Below are 18,815 nucleotides of genomic sequence, written 5' to 3'. Positions count from 1 at the left end.
ATACCTACCTCGGCCTAAACATCAGCGTCAGAGGTATTTTCCACAAAGTCGTGAACGATCTGAGAGACAAGGCAAGAAGGGCCTTCTAAGCCATCAAAGGAACATAAAATCGACATACCAATTAGGATCTGGCTAAAAATACTTGAATCAGTTATAGAACCCATTGCCCTTTATGGTTGTGAGGTCTGGGGTCCAGACCAAATGGCTCAAACACCAAATTGAGACTCTGCATGCAGAATTATGCAAAAATATCGTCTGTGTACAACGTAAAACACAAAATAATGCATACAGAGCAGAATTAGGCCGATACCCGCTAATTATCAAAATCCAGAAAAGGGACGTTAAATTCTACAACCACCTAAAAGGAAGCGATTCCCAAACCTTCCATAACAAAGCCATCACCTACAGAGAGATGAACCTGGAGAAGAGTCCCCTAAGCAAACTGGTCCTGGGGCTCTGTTCACAAACACACCCCACAGAGCCATCACCTACAGAGAGATGAACCTGGAGAAGAGTCCCCTAAGCAAGCTGGTCCTGGGGCTCTGTTCACAAACACAAACAGACCACACAGATCCCCAGTACAGCAACACAATTATACCCAAACAAATCATGTGAAAACAAAAAGATAATTACGTTTTTAAATATCTTTTTTTAATTTAATTTTTTGGGGTAACAGACATATACAACAAAATGTACAATGTTGACCCAGAGGATATCACTTGAAAGTATTAATTTAAACGCTTGTTTTGAAAGTGGTCCTCGATGGTAAAAGCAATAACACATATAATGATTAAAAGACAAGAACAAATTACAAACAATCATAAATACATTCATTTATATTGACATCCTAAACAGTGACACTATTCACTACACTTTTCCTAACATTAAAAATAAAAAACAATCTATTAATTGCACATCATACCGATCCTTCAAATAATACACCTGCAGTAGGGGGCACAAGGGGCAGTGGAGTGGTTTCTCTTACTTAGACAACGTTCTCCAAATGAAAACCTTTCTCTGCTTTTTAAAACTATTTGCACTTTTTCTTTGCTTGATCTCCTAGAGGAGGCTATTCCATAGACAAATGCCTGTATAGAAAAAATGTGCTCCTCACAGTACTGTTTACTCTTGGGATTTTACAAGACATGACAGTATCTCTGGTATTGTAACTGTGTTGGTTATAGACCATGTCAATGTGTTTTGTCATGTAACCTGGTACACGATCATTTAAGATGTCAAACATATTATTAAGTTTAAGTTGGTTCACTCTGGACTCCAAAGGCAACAAGCCCACCTCCCGGAACTCCTGTATACCTATTTGGGTCCTAGGGGAGACATTAAGCATATACCTGATAACATTATTTTGCATGACCAGCATTCTCTTGTTCAGCTTTTTTGACAGCCCACTATACCAAGCAGAGCAGGCATAATCAAAATGACACTGAATCAAGGTTGAGACAAGCAGTTTCTTAACTTTAATGTTAAAATATCTAGTGTTACGATATAAAACATTTCAATTTGTGCGGCATTTTAGAAAGAAATTTAGCAGCAATCGGGTCTCCAGAAAGGGATTGATCTAGGGACACACCAAGATAAGTTACACTTGTTTTAGATTAAATCTCCTTGCCAGCACAGTTTACCTTTATCTTGTCAGCCCTAAGAAATTTACTGTATGTTTTGTTCCAAACAAAATCAATTTAGTTTTTCCCAAATTTGTTGTCAGTCAACCAATCTCTAACAAAATGCAATTCCTTACTCAGGGTCTCCTCTATGTAAACTGCATCCTTCCCTGATACCAGTATGGCTGAATCATCAGCATAAATCAGGAGTTTACACATTACTGTATCTGGAATATCATTAACAAATATAAGAAATAAGAGAGGCCCTAAAATGGATCCCTGTGGTACTCCACAGGATATTTCTTTAGCCTCTGACAGAACGTCACCAACATTACATACTTGTGCTCTGTTGGTCAGATAAGACCTCAACCAATTCACTGCTACATCCTTTAGACACATGCATTTCAGTTTCATCAGGAGAATATCATGGTCAAGTGTCAAAAGCTTTCTGCAAGTCTAACATGACCATACCTGTATAGTTCCCCCTTCTCACGTTCCTGCTTAATGTGGTCAAAAAGGTGGATAAGGCAAGTATCAGTGGAATGAGCTGTTCTAAAGCCAGACTGGAATTCATAAAGACGTTTGTGCTTGAGAAGATATCCCTCAAGTTGATTATAAACTAATCTCTCAACAACTTTGGATAAGGTGCTGAGGATTGACACAGGCCTGTAGTTTCCTACATTTGTTTTACTGCTCTTCTTGGGGAGTGGAACCACCCGGGATGTTTTGAGATCCTTTGGAAATGTACCACTTCTAATAGAAAGGTTTACAATATGCGTTATCATTTTAGCAGTGACACAAGCACTATCCTTTATGAATCTTGCAGGAAGGTTATCCAGCCCAGTTGCTTTGTTTGTGCTCACTTGACACATTGGAAATAATTAACAAAAAACAGAGCAAACTAGAATGCTATTTGGCCCTAAACAGAGATTACACAGTGGCAGAATACCTAACCACTGTGAATGACCCAAAATGAAGGAAATCTTTGACTATGTACAGACTCAGTGAGAATAGCCTTGCTATTGAGAAAGGCCACCGAAGGCAGACCTGACTGTCAAAAGAAGACAGGCTATGTGCACACTGCCCACAAAATGAGGTAGAAACTGAGCTGCACTTCCTAACCTCCTGCCAAATGTATGACCATATTAGAGACACATTTTTCCCTCAGATTACACAGACCCACAAAGAATTTGAAAACAAATCAAATTTGGATAAACTCCCATATCTATTGGGTGAAATACCACTGTGCCATCACAGCTACAAGATTTGTGACCTGTTGCCACAAGAAAAGGACAACCAGTGAAGAACAAACACCATTGTAAATACAACCTACAGTATAATTATATTTATTTATTTCCCATGTTGTACAGACATAATATGAAACTTGAAATGTCTTTATTCTTTTGGAACTTTCGTGAGTGTAATGTTTTGCAGTACAGGTACATCAAAGCTGGGACCGAGAGACTGAAAAACAGCTTCTATCTCAAAGCCATCAGACTGCTAAACAGCCATCACTAACTCAGAGAGGCTGCTGTCTACATGGAGACCCAATCACTGGCTGCTTTAATAAATGGATCACTAATCACTTTAAACAATGCCACTTTAAATAATGGCACTTTAATAATGTTTACATATCTTACATTACTCATATCACATGTATATACTGTATTTTATACCATCTATTGCACCTTGCCTATGCTGCTCGGCCATCGCTGATCCATATATTTATATGTACATATTCTCATTCACCCCTTTAGATTTGTGTGTATTAGGTAGTTGTTGGGAAATTGTTAGATTACTTGTTAGATATTACTGCACTGTCGGAACTAGAAGCACAAGCATTTTGCTACCCTTGCATTAACATTTGATTGGATGTTTACTGTTAATTTTTTATTCTTTATATCCCTTTTGTTTAAAATCTATTTCACTTGCTTTGACAATGTAAACATATGTTTCCCATGCCAATAAAGCCCTTAAATTGAAATTGAATTTGAATTGAGAGAGAACTAGGAAATTGACAATTCATGTTTCTGTCCACTCAACTGTACTGTATCTTTCACGTCAGAGTTCGATACAGGTCCCAACCCATTACATGGACCTCAAACAATCTCAACTGTGTGTGTGTGTGTGTGTGTGTGTGTGTGTGTGTGTGTGTGTGTGTGTGTGTGTGTGTGTGTGTGTGTGTGTGTGTGTGTGTGTGTGTGTGTGTGTGTACACATTTTACTATACTTGTCAGTAACAAAAGTCCTCACAAGAATATTAAACCAACTAAAAATATGAGATGAGGACATTTTTCCAATCCTCACTTGTAAAAAGGCTATTTTAGGCTGAGAAGTTTAGGGTTAGGGTTAAAATTAGGGTTAGGATTAGAATTAGGGTTAGGGTTCAGGTTAGGGTTAGGGGTAAGGGAAAATAGGATTTTTAATGGGAATCAATTGTTGTTCCCCAAAAAGTCCTCACAAGTAAAGTCAGATGTGTGTGTGTGTGTGTGTGTGTGTGTGTGTGTGTGTGTGTGTGTGTGTGTGTGTGTGTGTGTGTGTGTGTGTGTGTGTGTGTGTGTGTGTGTGTGTGTGTGTGTGTGTGTGTGTGTGTGTGTGTTGAACTTGGACTGAAATAAAGTGCATAAATTCCTGAAGGGCAAAAATCGATGTATCTGGGATTGGCTAGCTAGCTTTTAAATATCTGGCAGATCTGGTCTTTCTACGTTCAATCGATGTTTCCTCGATCGACTACTCTTTCTTGTTGCTATGCAGGTCCAGAGAGACGCAGCCAGTCTCCTTGCGAAGCAGCAACGGCGTATTGTCACGACGAAGAGGCTTTCGTTTCACGTAAAACAACCATTCATTTATTTATTTTTTGAGCTCATATTACACGAGATTCTGATTGGATTTTTGTTGCTAGTGGTTTAAAAACAAGAAAGGACTATTATAGAGCTATGTAGAAAATACAGAAAAGGAACGTTTCTGGCGCTGTTTGGATTTGTCTTGACCTTCCATCACCGCAGGGAGGCGCAGTGGTGCCTCATTTCGTGGGGAAGCCTCAACACCTCTGGCCTCCATTGATTTTCCCATCATTTTCCAGCCCCCCGTCTGTCTCTGGACCCCGCAGTGTTCTCCTAACGTCTGTTAGTGTACTGTTGGTTTAGACAGCGTTCGCTTTAATTCTAACATGTCCGCCAGAGTACAAATCTGACTGCTTTTTTTTTTTCTCCCACATTTCCCTCCTTCTTGGGGGTTTGAAGGATTTATCCATCCCCCCTTGGATTTCTTTGGAATAAACATAGCTATTTCTTAAGGAATACACCATTCATGTCAATGCTTCAACATGCAGCCCCCACCGAGAAAGGTGAGTTTTTTTCCTTTACTTGGCTAGCTATTTCTCTCCAACCCTGTGCTATCTAGGCATTAAAATGATTTATGTTAGATTGCTACTAGTTAGCCAGCTATCTAACATAATGTTGACTTGCTAATAACATTTATATGTAACGTTAAGGTTAGCTACTTAGCTAGCTTGCTATTATTAGCTATGTGGGTTGCACATATTGTAGCTATTTGTATTCGACTGTCAATTTATAACCCTGGTTGTAGATATGCTAACTAGCCAACTAGGCACTACGAGCTGTTTGGTTAGCTAGTTAGGTCTGGTTGTGGAGGTCTTGAGGAACCGCTATCTGGTATCTAGCTAACCACAGATAACGTTAGAAGGGACCAGTATCTTTGGTTAACGAAATGTTGAATAACCGAAACAGCTTGCTATAACTAATGTTACTAGATCGCTAAGGTGGCTGAACAAGTACTGTACAATTCATTCTCTTTCTGTTGCAGTTTGTTCCTCTTTTTTTCTATAGTTTTTAGTTGTGCAGATGTATGAAAGGTTTTGTTGAGGTAGCTAGCAACCTTGTTGACACGGTGCTTGATGACCTGCTGTTATCTACCAGAAGACTGTTGTCTGTCCCGTTAACCAGGAGGGTTAACCACTGTGGTATCAACCTAGTCTGTCCCGTTAACCAGGCGGGTTAACCACTGTGGTATCAACCTAGTCTTTCCCGTTAACCAGGCGGGTTAACCACTGTGGTATCAACCTAGTCTGTCCCGTTAACCAGGCGGGTTAACCACTGTGGTAACAATCTAGTCTGTCCCGTTAACCACTGTGGTAACAACCTAGTCTGTCCCGTTAACCAGGCGGGTTAACCACTGTGGTATCAACCTAGTCTGTCCCGTTAACCAGGAGGGTTAACCACTGTGGTATCAACCTAGTCTGTCCCGTTAACCAGGCGGGTTAACCACTGTGGTATCAACCTAGTCTGTACCGTTAACCAGGCGGGTTAACCACTGTGGTAACAACCTAGTCTGTCCCGTTAACCAGGCGGGTTAACCACTGTGGTAACAACCTAGTCTGTCCCGTTAACCAGGCGGGTTAACCACTGTGGTATCAACCTAGTCTGTCCCGTTAACCAGGCGGGTTAACCACTGTGGTATCAACCTAGTCTTTCCCGTTAACCAGGCGGGTTAACCACTGTGGTATCAACCTAGTCTGTCCCGTTAACCAGGCGGGTTAACCACTGTGGTAACAATCTAGTCTGTCCCGTTAACCACTGTGGTAACAACCTAGTCTGTCCCGTTAACCAGGCGGGTTAACCACTGTGGTATCAACCTAGTCTGTCCCGTTAACCAGGAGGGTTAACCACTGTGGTATCAACCTAGTCTGTCCCGTTAACCAGGCGGGTTAACCACTGTGGTATCAACCTAGTCTGTACCGTTAACCAGGCGGGTTAACCACTGTGGTATCAACCTAGTCTGTCCCGTTAACCAGGCGGGTTAACCACTGTGGTATCAACCTAGTCTGTCCCGTTAACCAGGCGGGTTAACCACTGTGGTATCAACCTAGTCTGTCCCGTTAACCAGGCGGGTTAACCACTGTGGTATCAACCTAGTCTGTCCCGTTAACCAGGCGGGTTAACCACTGTGGTATCAACCTAGTCTGTCCCGTTAACCAGGCGGGTTAACCACTGTGGTATCAACCTAGTCTGTCCCGTTAACCAGGCGGGTTAACCACTGTGGTATCAACCTAGTCTGTCCCGTTAACCAGGCGGGTTAACCACTGTGGTATCAACCTAGTCTGTCCCGTTAACCAGGCGGGTTAACCACTGTGGTATCAACCTAGTCTGTCCCGTTAACCAGGCGGGTTAACCACTGTGGTATCAACCTAGTCTGTCCCGTTAACCAGGCGGGTTAACCACTGTGGTATCAACCTAGTCTGTCCCGTTAACCAGGCGGGTTAACCACTGTGGTAACAACCTAGTCTGTCCCGTTAACCAGGCGGGTTAACCACTGTGGTATCAACCTAGTCTGTCCCGTTAACCAGGCGGGTTAACCACTGTGGTATCAACCTAGTCTGTCCCGTTAACCAGGCGGGTTAACCACTGTGGTATCAACCTAGTCTGTCCCGTTAACCAGGCGGGTTAACCACTGTGGTAACAACCTAGTCTGTCCCGTTAACCAGGCGGGTTAACCACTGTGGTAACAACCTAGTCTGTCCCGTTAACCAGGCGGGTTAACCACTGTGGTATCAACCTAGTCTGTCCCGTTAACCAGGCGGGTTAACCACTGTGGTATCAACCTAGTCTGTCCCGTTAACCAGGCGGGTTAACCACTGTGGTATCAACCTAGTCTGTCCCGTTAACCAGGCGGGTTAACCACTGTGGTATCAACCTAGTCTGTCCCGTTAACCAGGCGGGTTAACCACTGTGGTATCAACCTAGTCTGTCCCGTTAACCAGGAGGGTTAACCACTGTGGTAACAACCTAGTCTGTCCCGTTAACCAGGCGGGTTAACCACTGTGGTATCAACCTAGTCTGTCCCGTTAACCAGGCGGGTTAACCACTGTGGTAACAACCTAGTCTGTCCCGTTAACCAGGAGGGTTAACCACTGTGGTAACAACCTAGTCTGTCCCGTTAACCAGGCGGGTTAACCACTGTGGTAACAACCTAGTCTGTCCCGTTAACCAGGAGGGTTAACCACTGTGGTAACAACCTAGTCTGTCCCGTTAACCAGGCGGGTTAACCACTGTGGTAACAACCTAGTCTGTCCCGTTAACCTAGGCGGGTTAACCACTGTGGTAACAACCTAGTCTGTCCAGTTAACCAGGCGGGTTAACCACTGTGATAACAACCTAGTCTGTGCCGTTAACCAGGCGGGTTAACCACTGTGGTATCAACCTAGTCTGTCCCGTTAACCAGGCGGGTTAACCACTGTGGTAACAATCTAGTCTGTCCCGTTAACCACTGTGGTAACAACCTAGTCTGTCCCGTTAACCAGGAGGGTTAACCACTGTGGTAACAACCTAGTCTGTCCCGTTAACCAGGCGGGTTAACCACTGTGGTAACAACCTAGTCTGTGCCGTTAACCAGGCGGGTTAACCACTGTGGTAACAACCTAGTCTGTCCCGTTAACCAGGCGGGTTAACCACTGTGGTAACAACCTAGTCTGTCCCGTTAACCAGGCGGGTTAACCACTGTGGTATCTCTAGGTATATTATCTCTAGTGGAAGGGACATAGCTAGTTATGATAATGTGGTATCTCTAGGTATATTATCTCTAGTGGAAGGGACATAGCTAGTTATGATAATGTGGTATCTCTAGGTATATTATCTCTAGTGGAAGGGACATAGCTAGTTATGATAATGTGGTAGCTCTAGGTATATTATCTCTAGTGGAAGGGACATAGCTAGTTATGATAATGTGGTATCTCTAGGTATATTATCTCTAGTGGAAGGGACATAGCTAGTTATGATGAAGTACAATAATGACCTATAAAACGATAGAAAAGTCCTGTTTCTGACAGCTCGGATGACGCTGTTATCGCTGTCATTTCATCTGGAGTAATGTGGACGGTTCTGCCCCAAAGTAAAACATAGCTAACCAGGAGATAGGAAGTCAGTGTGCATGTGGTAGACACACCACTGGTCCATTAGGTGTTTTATAACACACCCTCGCATTGGCTTTTAGTGTGTTTGGACCAAACCTAGAATGTTCCGCTGTGGTCAGTCACTGAAGGAGCAGGAATGTTCCTCTGTGGTCAGTCACTGAACGAGCAGGAATGTTCCGCTGTGGTCAGTCACTGAACGAGCAGGAATGTTCCTCTGTGGTCAGTCACTGAAGGAGCAGGAATGTTCCTCTGTGGTCAGTCACTGAACGAGCAGGAATGTTCCGCTGTGGTCAGTCACTGAACGAGCAGGAATGTTCCTCTTTGGTCAGTCACTGAAGGAGCAGGAATGTTCCGCTGTGGTCAGTCAGCTGAAGGAGCAGGAATGTTCAGCTGTGGTCAGTCACTGAAGGAGCAGGAATGTTCCGCTGTGGTCAGTCACTGAAGGAGCATGAATGTTCCTCTGTGGTCAGCTGAAGGAGCAGGAATGTTCCTCTGTGGTCAGTCACTGAAGGAGCAGGAATGTTCCTCTGTGGTCAGTCACTGAAGGAGCAGGAATGTTTCTGTGGTCAGCTGAAGGAGCAGGAATGTTCCTCTGTGGTCAGTCAGCTGAAGAGTTACTGTCATGACGATGTTTGCTAGAAAAGCAGCACAGTGCCTTATTCAGGGTAGCTCATCACAGCTGTCTACTTATTACCGACAGCCCACACAAAACACGCATGAACACCGCGCATTTCATTTCCATACCATAGAGACCGCTAGTCATCCAGTCTCGAACCTTAGTTTCCATCATCGATAATATTTAACGACGTGACCTCTGCCGGTAGCTAATAAAAGAGGATACTGCAGTAATCCATGGGCCATTGTCTACAGTCTTCCCTTTGTGTGTGTTTGTGTTTTGTGACAAACTCTCTGGTACAATGTCGAATATACTGTAACAAAAGTATAGTGTCTTTTTGTCTCTTTCTGACTGCCATTTACTGTGTGTGTGTGTGTGTGTGTGTGTGTGTGTGTGTGTGTGTGTGTGTGTGTGTGTGTGTGTGTGTGTGTGTGTGTGTGTGTGTGTGTGTGTGTGTGTGTGTGTGTGTGTGTGTGTGTGTGTGTGTGCGCGCGCGATAGATAGATAGATAGATAGATAGATAGATAGATAGATAGTCTGTGTTTCTCATTCATGCTCCTAGTTCTTCTAGAATAGGTGTCTGAGAACCAGTTACCAGCTTGCAGTACCTGAGCCCAGTTTTCACTTAATTACTGGTTATTCCCTGGTGCTGTTGCTGTTCCACAGGGTCTGTAAGACACGTTGTGGGCAGACTGAACATGTCTCATCACGTCCTTCCCTTTATGGGTGGGATAGAGAGTACATCTCCACTCTACCTCCCCATTCTCTCTCTCTTTCTCCCTCCTTTTATCCCTTCCTGTTTCTCCTTGCCCTCACTCTGTCTCTCTCTCCTCCCTCTGTCCCTTTTTTCTGTGGTCTCGTATGTGACTGGTCAAAGAAGGGATGGAGTGAAGTCACTTTTCCCTGATTAACCCCTCAGTACACCACCCCCTCTCTAACCCTGATTAACCCCTCCATACACCACCCCCTCTCTAACCCTGATTAACCCCTCAGTACACCACCCCCTCTCTAACCCTGATTAACCCCTCAGTACACCACCCCCTCTCTAACCCTGATAAACCCCTCCATACACCACCCCCTCTCTAACCCTGATAAACCACCCCCTCTCTAACCCTGATAAACCACCCCCTCTCTAACCCTGATAAACCACCCCCTCTCTAACCCTGATTAACCCCTCAGTACACCACCCCCTCTCTAACCCTGATAAACCCCTCTGTACACCACCCCCTCTCTAACCCTGATAAACCACCCCCTCTCTAACCCTGATAAACCCCTCAGTACACCACCCCCTCTCTAACCCTGATAAACCCCTCTGTACACCCCCCCTCTCTAACCCTGATAAACCACCCCCTCTATAACCCTGATTAACCCCTCAGTACACCACCCCCTCTCTAACCCTGATAAACCCCTCTGTACACCACCCCCTCTGTACACCACCCCCTCTCTAACCCTGATAAACCACCCCCTCTCTAACCCTGATAAACCACCCCCTCTCTAACCCTGATTAACCCCTCAGTACACCACCCCCTCTCTAACCCTGATTAACCCCTCCGTACACCACCCCCTCTCTAACCCTGATAAACCCCTCCGCACACCACCCCCTCTCTAACCCTGATAAACCCCTCCGCACACCACCCCCTCTCTAACCCTGATAAACCCCTCAGTACACCACCCCCTCTCTAACCCTGATAAACCCCTCCGTACACCACCCCCTCTCTAACCCTGATAAACCCCTCCGTACACCACCCCCTCTCTAACCCTGATTAACCCCTCAGTACACCACTCAATTCAATTTAAGGTCTTTATTGGCATGGGAAACATATGTTTACATTGCCAAAGCAAGTAAAATAGATAATTGTTTTTCACTTTTGTTTATTAACAGTGAATATTACTCTCACAAAAGTTCCAAAAGAATAAAGACGTTTCAAATGTAATATTATGTGCAAATAGTTAAAGCACAAAAGGTACTGTAAATTCTGTAAATACTGGTCTATTTTTATTTTGAAAAGGAATGTCCGTACAATACCAGTTAAATACACATAAAAATGTGTTGTATTTACAATGGTGTTGGTTCTTCACTGGTTGTCCTTTTCTTGTGGCAACAGGTCACACATCTTGCTGCTGTGATGACACACTGTGGTATTTCACCCAGTAGATATGAGAGTTTATCAAAATTGGGTTTGTTTTGAATTCTTTGTGGGTCTGTGTAATCTGAGGGAAATATGTGTCTCTAATATGGTCATACATTGGGCAGGAGGTTAGGAAGTGAAACTCAGTTTCCACCTCATTTTGTGGGCAGTGTGCACATAGCCTGTCTTCTCTTGAGAGCCATGTCTGCCTACGGTGGCCTTTCTCAATAGCAAGGCTATGCTCACTGAGTTTGTACATAGTCAAAGCTTTCCTTAAGTTTGGGTCAGTCGCAGTGGTCAGGTATTCTGCCACTGTGTACTCTCTGTTTAGGGCCAAATAGCATTCTAGTTTGCTCAGTTTTTTGTTAATTCCTTGACACATTGGAAATAATTATCTTTTTGTTTTCTCATGATTTAGTTGGGTCCAATTGTGTTGCTGTCCTGGGTAGAGGTCGACCGATTATGATTTTTCAACACCGATACCGATTATTGGAGGGCCAAAAAGCAGATACCGATTAATCGGCCGACTCTTTAAAAAAAAAAGTTTTTTTATTTGTAATAATGACAATTACAACAATACTGAATGAACACTATTTAAACCAAATTGAACATGTTTCATTATTTATTTGAGGCTAAATTGATAGTATTTATGTATTATATTAAATGCAAAAACAAAGTGTTGGAGAAGAAAGTAAAAGTGCAATATGTGCCATGTAAAAAAGCTAACGTTTAAGTTCCTTGCTCAGAACATGAGAACATATGAAAGCTGGTGGTTCCTTTTAACATGAGTCTTCAATATTCCCAGGTAAGAAGTTTTAGGTTGTAGTTATTCTAGGAATTATAGGACTATTTCTCTCTATACGATTTGTATTTCATATACCTTTGACTATTGGATGTTCTTATAGGCACTTTAGTATTGCCAGTGTAACAGTATAGCTTCCGTCCCTCTCCTCGCTCCTACCTGGGCTAAAACCAGGAACACATCGACAACAGCCACCCTCGAAGCAGCGTTACCCATGCAGAGCAAGGGGAACAACTACTCCAAGTCTCAGAGCGAGTGACGTTTGAAACGCTATTAGCGCGCACCCGGCTAACTAGCTAGCCATTTCACATCGGTTACACCAGCCTAATCTTGGGAGTTGATAGGCTTGAAGTCATAAATAGCGCAATGCTTGAAGAATTGCGAAGGGCTGCTGGCAAAACGCACGAAAGTGCTGTTTGAATGAATGCTTACGAGCCTGCTGGTGCCTACCACCACTCAGTCAGACTGCTCTATCAAATATCAAATCATAGACTTAATTATAACATAATAACACACAGAAATACGAGCCTTATGTCATTAATATGGTCGAATCCGGAAACTATCATCTCAAAAACAAAACGTTTATTTTTTCTGTGAAATACGGAACCGTTCCGTATTTTATCTAACGGGTGGCATCCCTAAGTCTAAATATTCCTGTTACATTGCACAACCTTCAATGTTATGTCATAATTACGTAAAATTCTGGCAAATTAGTTCGCAACGAGCCAGGCGGCCCAAACTGTTGCATATACCCTAACTCTGCGTGCAATGAACGCAAAATGACACAATTTCACCTGGTTAATATTGCCTGCTAACCTGGATTTCTTTTAGCTAAATATGCAGGTTTAAAAATATATACTTCTGTGTATTGATTTTAAGGAAGGCATTGATGTTTATGGTTAGGTACAGTCGTGCAACAATTGTGCTTTTTTCGCAAATGCGCTTTTGTTAAATCATCCCCCGTTTTGCGAAGTTGGCTGTCTTTGTTAGGAAGAAATAGTATTCACACAGTTCGCAACGAGCCAGGCGGCCCAAACTGCTGCATATACCCTGACTCTGTTGCAGAGGTGACACATCTTCCCTAGTTGAAAGAAATTCAATATTGCAATATTAACTAAATATGCAGGTTTAAAAATATATACTTGTGTAATGATTTTAAGAAAGACATTGATGTTTATGTTTAGGTACACGTTGGAGCAACGGCAGTCCTTTTTCGCGACTGCGCACCGCATCGATTATATGCAACGCAGGACAGGCTAGATAAACTAGTAATATCATCAACCATGTGTAGTTAACTAGTGATTATGATTGATTGATTGTTTTTTATAAGATAAGTTTAATGCTAGCTAGCAACTTACCTTTGCTTCTTACTGCATTCGCGTAACAGGCAGGCTCCTCGTGGAGTGCAATGTAAAGCAGGTGGTTAGAGCGTAGGACTAGTTAACCGTAAGGTTGCAAGATTGAATCCTCAAGCTGACAAGGTAAAAATCTGTTTTTCTGCCCCTGAACAAGGCAGTTAACCCACCGTTCCTAGGCCATCATTGAAAATAAGAATGTGTTCTTAACTGACTTGCCTAGTTAAAAAATATTATTAAAAAAATAATACAAATAAAAAATCGGTGGCCAAAAATACCGATTACCGATTGTTCTGAAAACTTGAAATCGGCCCTAATTAAATCGGCCATTCCGATTAATCGGTCGACCTCTAGTCCTGGGGCTCTGTGGGGTGTGTTTGTGAACAGAGCCTCAGGACCAGCTTGTTTAGGGGCTCTTCTCCAGGTTCATCTGTCTGTAGGTGATGGCTTTGTTATGGAAGGTTTGGGACTTTTTGCAGAATTCTGCATGCAGTTTCAATTTGGTGTTTGTCCCATTTTGTGAATTCTTAGTTTGTGAGCGGACCCCATACCTCACAACCACGAAGGGAAATGAGTTCTATAACTGATTGATTAAAGTATTCTAATTGGTATGTCAAATGTTACGTTCCTTTTGATGGCTTAGAAGGCCCTTCTTCTCTCAGATCGTTCACAGCTTTGTGGAAGTTACCTGTGGTCCTGATGTTTAGGCCGAGGTAGGTATAGTTTTTTGTGTGCTCCAGGGCAACGGTGTCTAGATGGAATTTGTATTTGTGGTCCTGGGAACTTGTCCGTTTTTGGAACACCATTATTTTTGTTTTACTAAGATTTACTGTCAAGGCCCAGGTCTGACAGAATCTGTGCAGATGATCTAGGTGCTGCTGTAGGCCCTCCTTGATTGGGGACAGAAGCACCAGATCATCAGCAGACAGTAGACATTTGACTTCAGATTCTAGCAGGGTGAGGCCGGGTGCAGCAGACTGTTCTAGTGCCCTCGCCAATTCGTTAATATACAGTACCAGTTAAAAGTTTGGACACACCTACTCATTCAAGGGTTTTTCTTTATTTTGTACTCTTTTCTACATTGTAGAATAATAGTGAAGATGTACACTACCGTTCAAAAGTTTGAGGTCACTTAGAAATGTCCTTGTTTTTTAAAGAAAAGCAAACTTTTTGTCCATTAAAATAACATCAAATTGATCTGAAATAATTGTAAATGACTATTGTAGCTGGAAACGGCTGATTTTTTTTTTTTTTATGGAATATCTACAGAGGCCCATTATCAGCTACCATCACTCCTGTGTTCCAATGGCACATTGTGTTAGCTAATCCAAGTTTATCATTTTAAAAGGCTAATTGATCATTAGAAAACCCTTTTGCAATTATGTTAGCACAGCTGGAAACTGAATAGAAAGAGGAGTGGGAGGCCCCGGTGTGCAACTGAGAAAGAGGACAAATACATTAGAGTGTCGAGTTTGAGAAACAGATGCCTCGCAAGTCCTCAACTGGCAGCTTCATTAAATAGTACCCGCAAAACACCAGTCTCAACGTCAACAGTGAAGAGGCGACTCCGGGATGCTGGCCTTCTAGACAGAGTTGCAAAGAAAAATACATATCTCAGACTGGCCAATAAAAAGAAAAGATTAAGATGGGCAAAAGAACACAGACACTGGACAGAGGAACTCTGCCTAGAAGGCCAGCATCCCGGAGTTGCCTCTTCACTGTTGACGTTGAGACTGGTGTTTTGCGGATGAGGACTGCCACAGGAAAGGAAGACCCAGAGTTACCTCTGCTGCAGAGGATAAGTTCATTAGAGTTACCAGCCTCAGAAATTGCAGCCCAAATAAATGCTTCACAGAGTTCAAGTAACAGACACATCTCAACATCAACTGTTCAGAGAAGACTGCGTAAATCAGGCCTTCATGGTCGAATTGCTGCAAAGAAACCACTAAAGGACACCAATAAGAAGAAGAGACATGCTTGGGCCAAGAAACACAAGCACTGGACATTAGACCGGTGGAAATCTGTCCTTTGGTCTGATGAGTCCATATGTTAGATTTTGGGTTGCAACCGCTGTGTCTTTGTGAGTAGGTGAACGGATGATCTCTGCATGTGTGGTTCCCACCGTGAAGCATGGAGGAGGTGTGGGGGTGTTTTCCTGGTGACACTGTCTTTTGATTTATTTTGAATTCAAGGCACACTTAACCAGCATGGCTACCACAGCATTCTGCAGCGATACGCCATTCCATCTGGTTTGTGCTTAGTGGGACTATCATTAGTTTGTCAATGACCCAAAACACACCTCCAGGCTGTGTAAGGGCTATTTGACCAAGAAGGAGAGTGATGGAGTGCTGCATCAGATGACCTGGCCTCCACAATCACCTGACCTCAACCCAACTGAGATGGTTTGGGATGAGTTGGACCTAGAGTTACAAAAGGTCTAAACTTTCCGTAAAATTTCTGTAATTTTCCCGGAAATCTTCCATGGGAAGTTAAACCTTGGAATTTGGGGAGTTTTGCTTAAATTCATCAAGTGTTAGCTTTTAACAGTGAACTTTTTTAGTGGGATGCACAAGGCAATTCTAGGTCTTGTGGCATATTTTGGTTATACTATCCCCAATTCAATGAAATTGTAATCCTCTGCATGCACAGTCCATTCTTCCATCACATGTACAGCCTATTCTCAAGATCACTAATGAGATGCTATTGAGTCCACACTACTACACTGTCTGAGCCAAGGACTATATGCTTTCTGGTTTTGATTACAATACTTGTTGGGGTGAATATATTTTATATAACATACACGAGGAGTGTTAATTCACCTGTTTCCATACATGTTTCATTTTAAAACGTTTATCTTCCAAAGAGTTGTTTAAATCTAACTGCTTAACTATTTATCTGTACATTTTTTTACTCATACTTTTCTAATCTTTACAGGAAAATGCCACGGGCACTATCTGATATGTGGAGACATTTCACTGCAGCTAGTGTAGAAGGAAAAGCTGTGTACATTTGCAAATACTGTGCCAAATCATATGTGAAGAATGCAACAAAGATGCAGAATCATCTGGCCAAGTGCATAAAGTTCCCTCAACGCTCACAACAAGCAACCTCTGACAAAAGTCCCTCTACTTCTATTTGAGGTGAAAATGATTAGTCAGACACGTTATCAATAGCAACAGCTCATGGTCCTCCTGAAATCAGAAGTTTTTTTGACTCATTAGAGGAACGTAGTCAGAGAAATGCTGATGAATGTCTTGCTCGAGCTGTGTATGCAACTGGTTCACCTCTGATGCTCACAGGCAATGTGTATTGGAAGAGCTTTCTGGATGTTCTTCACCCAGCATACACCCCTCCAACCAGACATGCTTTATCTACTCATTTGATGGATGCAGAGTTCAACAGAGTTCAAGTAAACGTCAAGCAAATCATAGAGAAAGCATACTGTATTGCAATCATCTCTGATGGGTGGTCGAATATTCGTGGGCAAGGAATAATTCAACTACATCTCAACCAGTATTCTACCAGAGCACAGACACAAGGGACAACAGACACACCGGTCTCTACATTGCAGATGAGCTGAAGGCAGTCATCAATGACCTTGGACCACAGAAGGTATTTGCACTGATGACAGACAATGCTGTGAACATGAAGGCTGCTTGGTCTAAAGTGGAGGAGTCCGACCCTCACATCACACCCATTGGCTGTGTTGCTCATGTATTGAATCTGCTCCTCAAGGACATCATGGCACTGAAAACAATGGATAAACTCTACAAGAGAGCCAAGGAAATGGTTAGGTATGTGAAGGGTCATCAAGTTATAGCAGCAATCTACCTCACCAAGCAGAGAAGAATAAGAGCACCACATTGAAGCTGCCCAGCAACACCCGTTGGGGTGGTGTTGTCATCATGTTTGACAGTCTGCTGGAGGGGAAGGAGTCTCTCCAGGAAATGGCCATATCACAGTCTGCCGATATGGACAGCCCCATCAAGAGGATCCTCCTGGATGACGTGTTTTGGGAGAGAGTGGTAAGCAGCCTGAAACTCCTGAAACCTAAAGCAGTAGCCATTGCACGGATTGAGGGAGACAATGCCATCCTGTCTGATATTCAGACTCTGCTTGCATATGTAAGAGAAGAAATCCATACTGCCCTGCCCACTTCACTGTTGCTCCAAGCAGAAGAAACTGCAGTCCTGAAGCCTATACACACTGCAGTGTACATGTTGGACCCCAAGTATGCTGGCAAGAGCATCCTGTCTGGTGCAGAGATCAACAAGGCGTGTCTCGCCACCTTGGCCTGGATGAGGGCAAGGTTCTTGGCAGTCTTGCGAAGTACACTTCCAAGCAAGGGCTTTAGGGTGGAGATGTGGCAGTCATGCCAACATATCTCATCAGCCACCTGGAAGGGACTTTGTGGATCTGAGGCTCTTTCCCCTGTTGCCTCCATCATCCTCAAAATCCCACCAACATCAGCCGCCTCAGAGCGCAACTGGTCCTTGTTTGGGAACACACACACCAAAGTACGTAACAGGCTGACCAATACAAGGGTTTACATTTTTTTGCCATCTGGGCAAATTTGAGGCTTTTTGAGCCTGACAACGAGCCATCCTCCAACAAGGTTGGAAAGTGACAGTGAAGATGAGGCCTCAGAGTCTGATGTTTGTCACGAACCGTCTCGAATTTGGTAACAAAAAGAGACAACGTGGAGATAAGGAATAACAAAATATATTTATTAACTGAGGTAAACTAAATACAATTAACAACGGTGTGTGTAATCAGTAATCAGCAGTGTAAGTGAGTGGTTGCGTGTATAAATGTGATAATGAGGGGTGTTGAAAGGTGCCAAAGCAAACAAACAAAATGGCCACAAAAAATTCCACAGCCAAAATCTATCAGTGTCTGCATGGAGAGAGTCTTCCTAATGAATGGGGAAGAGGTGCATTTATTCTGGGACTCACCCGAGCCCAGGTGTGTCCCATTTCACTGACGACCCTCCCACCGACGACCCGCCCACCGACATCCTATTAAGGAAAACAAGAGCAAAGAGAGAGAATTCGGCAGACAGAGTAGGAGGGTAGTCACAAGGTTGGAAAGTGACAGTGAAGATGAGGCCTCAGAGTCTGATGTTCAAGTAGTGGACATTGAGGAGGTCCAGGGAGAAGACATGGAGGTCCAGGGAGAAGCCTGAGAGGAAGACAACCAAAGCTTTAGTTTCTAGACTATCATTTTACAGATGTATGTTGAAAATATTTTTGGGAGATGCGATGGATCATTCAATATTCCCTTTCTTTTGTTGTTTAGTGAAATCTTCCCCTGTGAAGAGTCAACTCATTTAAAGTTCAATTCGGAACTAAATAGTTGTTTTTATTT

General features: G+C 43.2%; 1 protein-coding gene across 1 annotated transcript in view; it reads left to right on the top strand.

Annotated features, from left to right (window-relative positions):
• Positions 1–4,407: 4,407 nt before the first annotated feature.
• The window catches only part of fchsd2 (FCH and double SH3 domains 2), a gene marked incomplete in the record, with an annotated part of 103,956 nt that continues 89,548 nt past the window's right edge, over positions 4,408–18,815 (top strand). Inside the window, 1 exon segment of the mRNA XM_029773753.1 lies at positions 4,408–4,964. Coding sequence (XP_029629613.1) covers positions 4,944–4,964 — 21 coding nt within the window.

The sequence above is a fragment of the Salmo trutta genome, chromosome 13, assembly GCF_901001165.1.
Source record: "Salmo trutta chromosome 13, fSalTru1.1, whole genome shotgun sequence".
Lineage (NCBI taxonomy): Eukaryota > Metazoa > Chordata > Actinopteri > Salmoniformes > Salmonidae > Salmo > Salmo trutta.
Note: the sequence above shows the minus strand (reverse complement) of the source record. Positions and strands in the feature narration are given on the sequence as shown.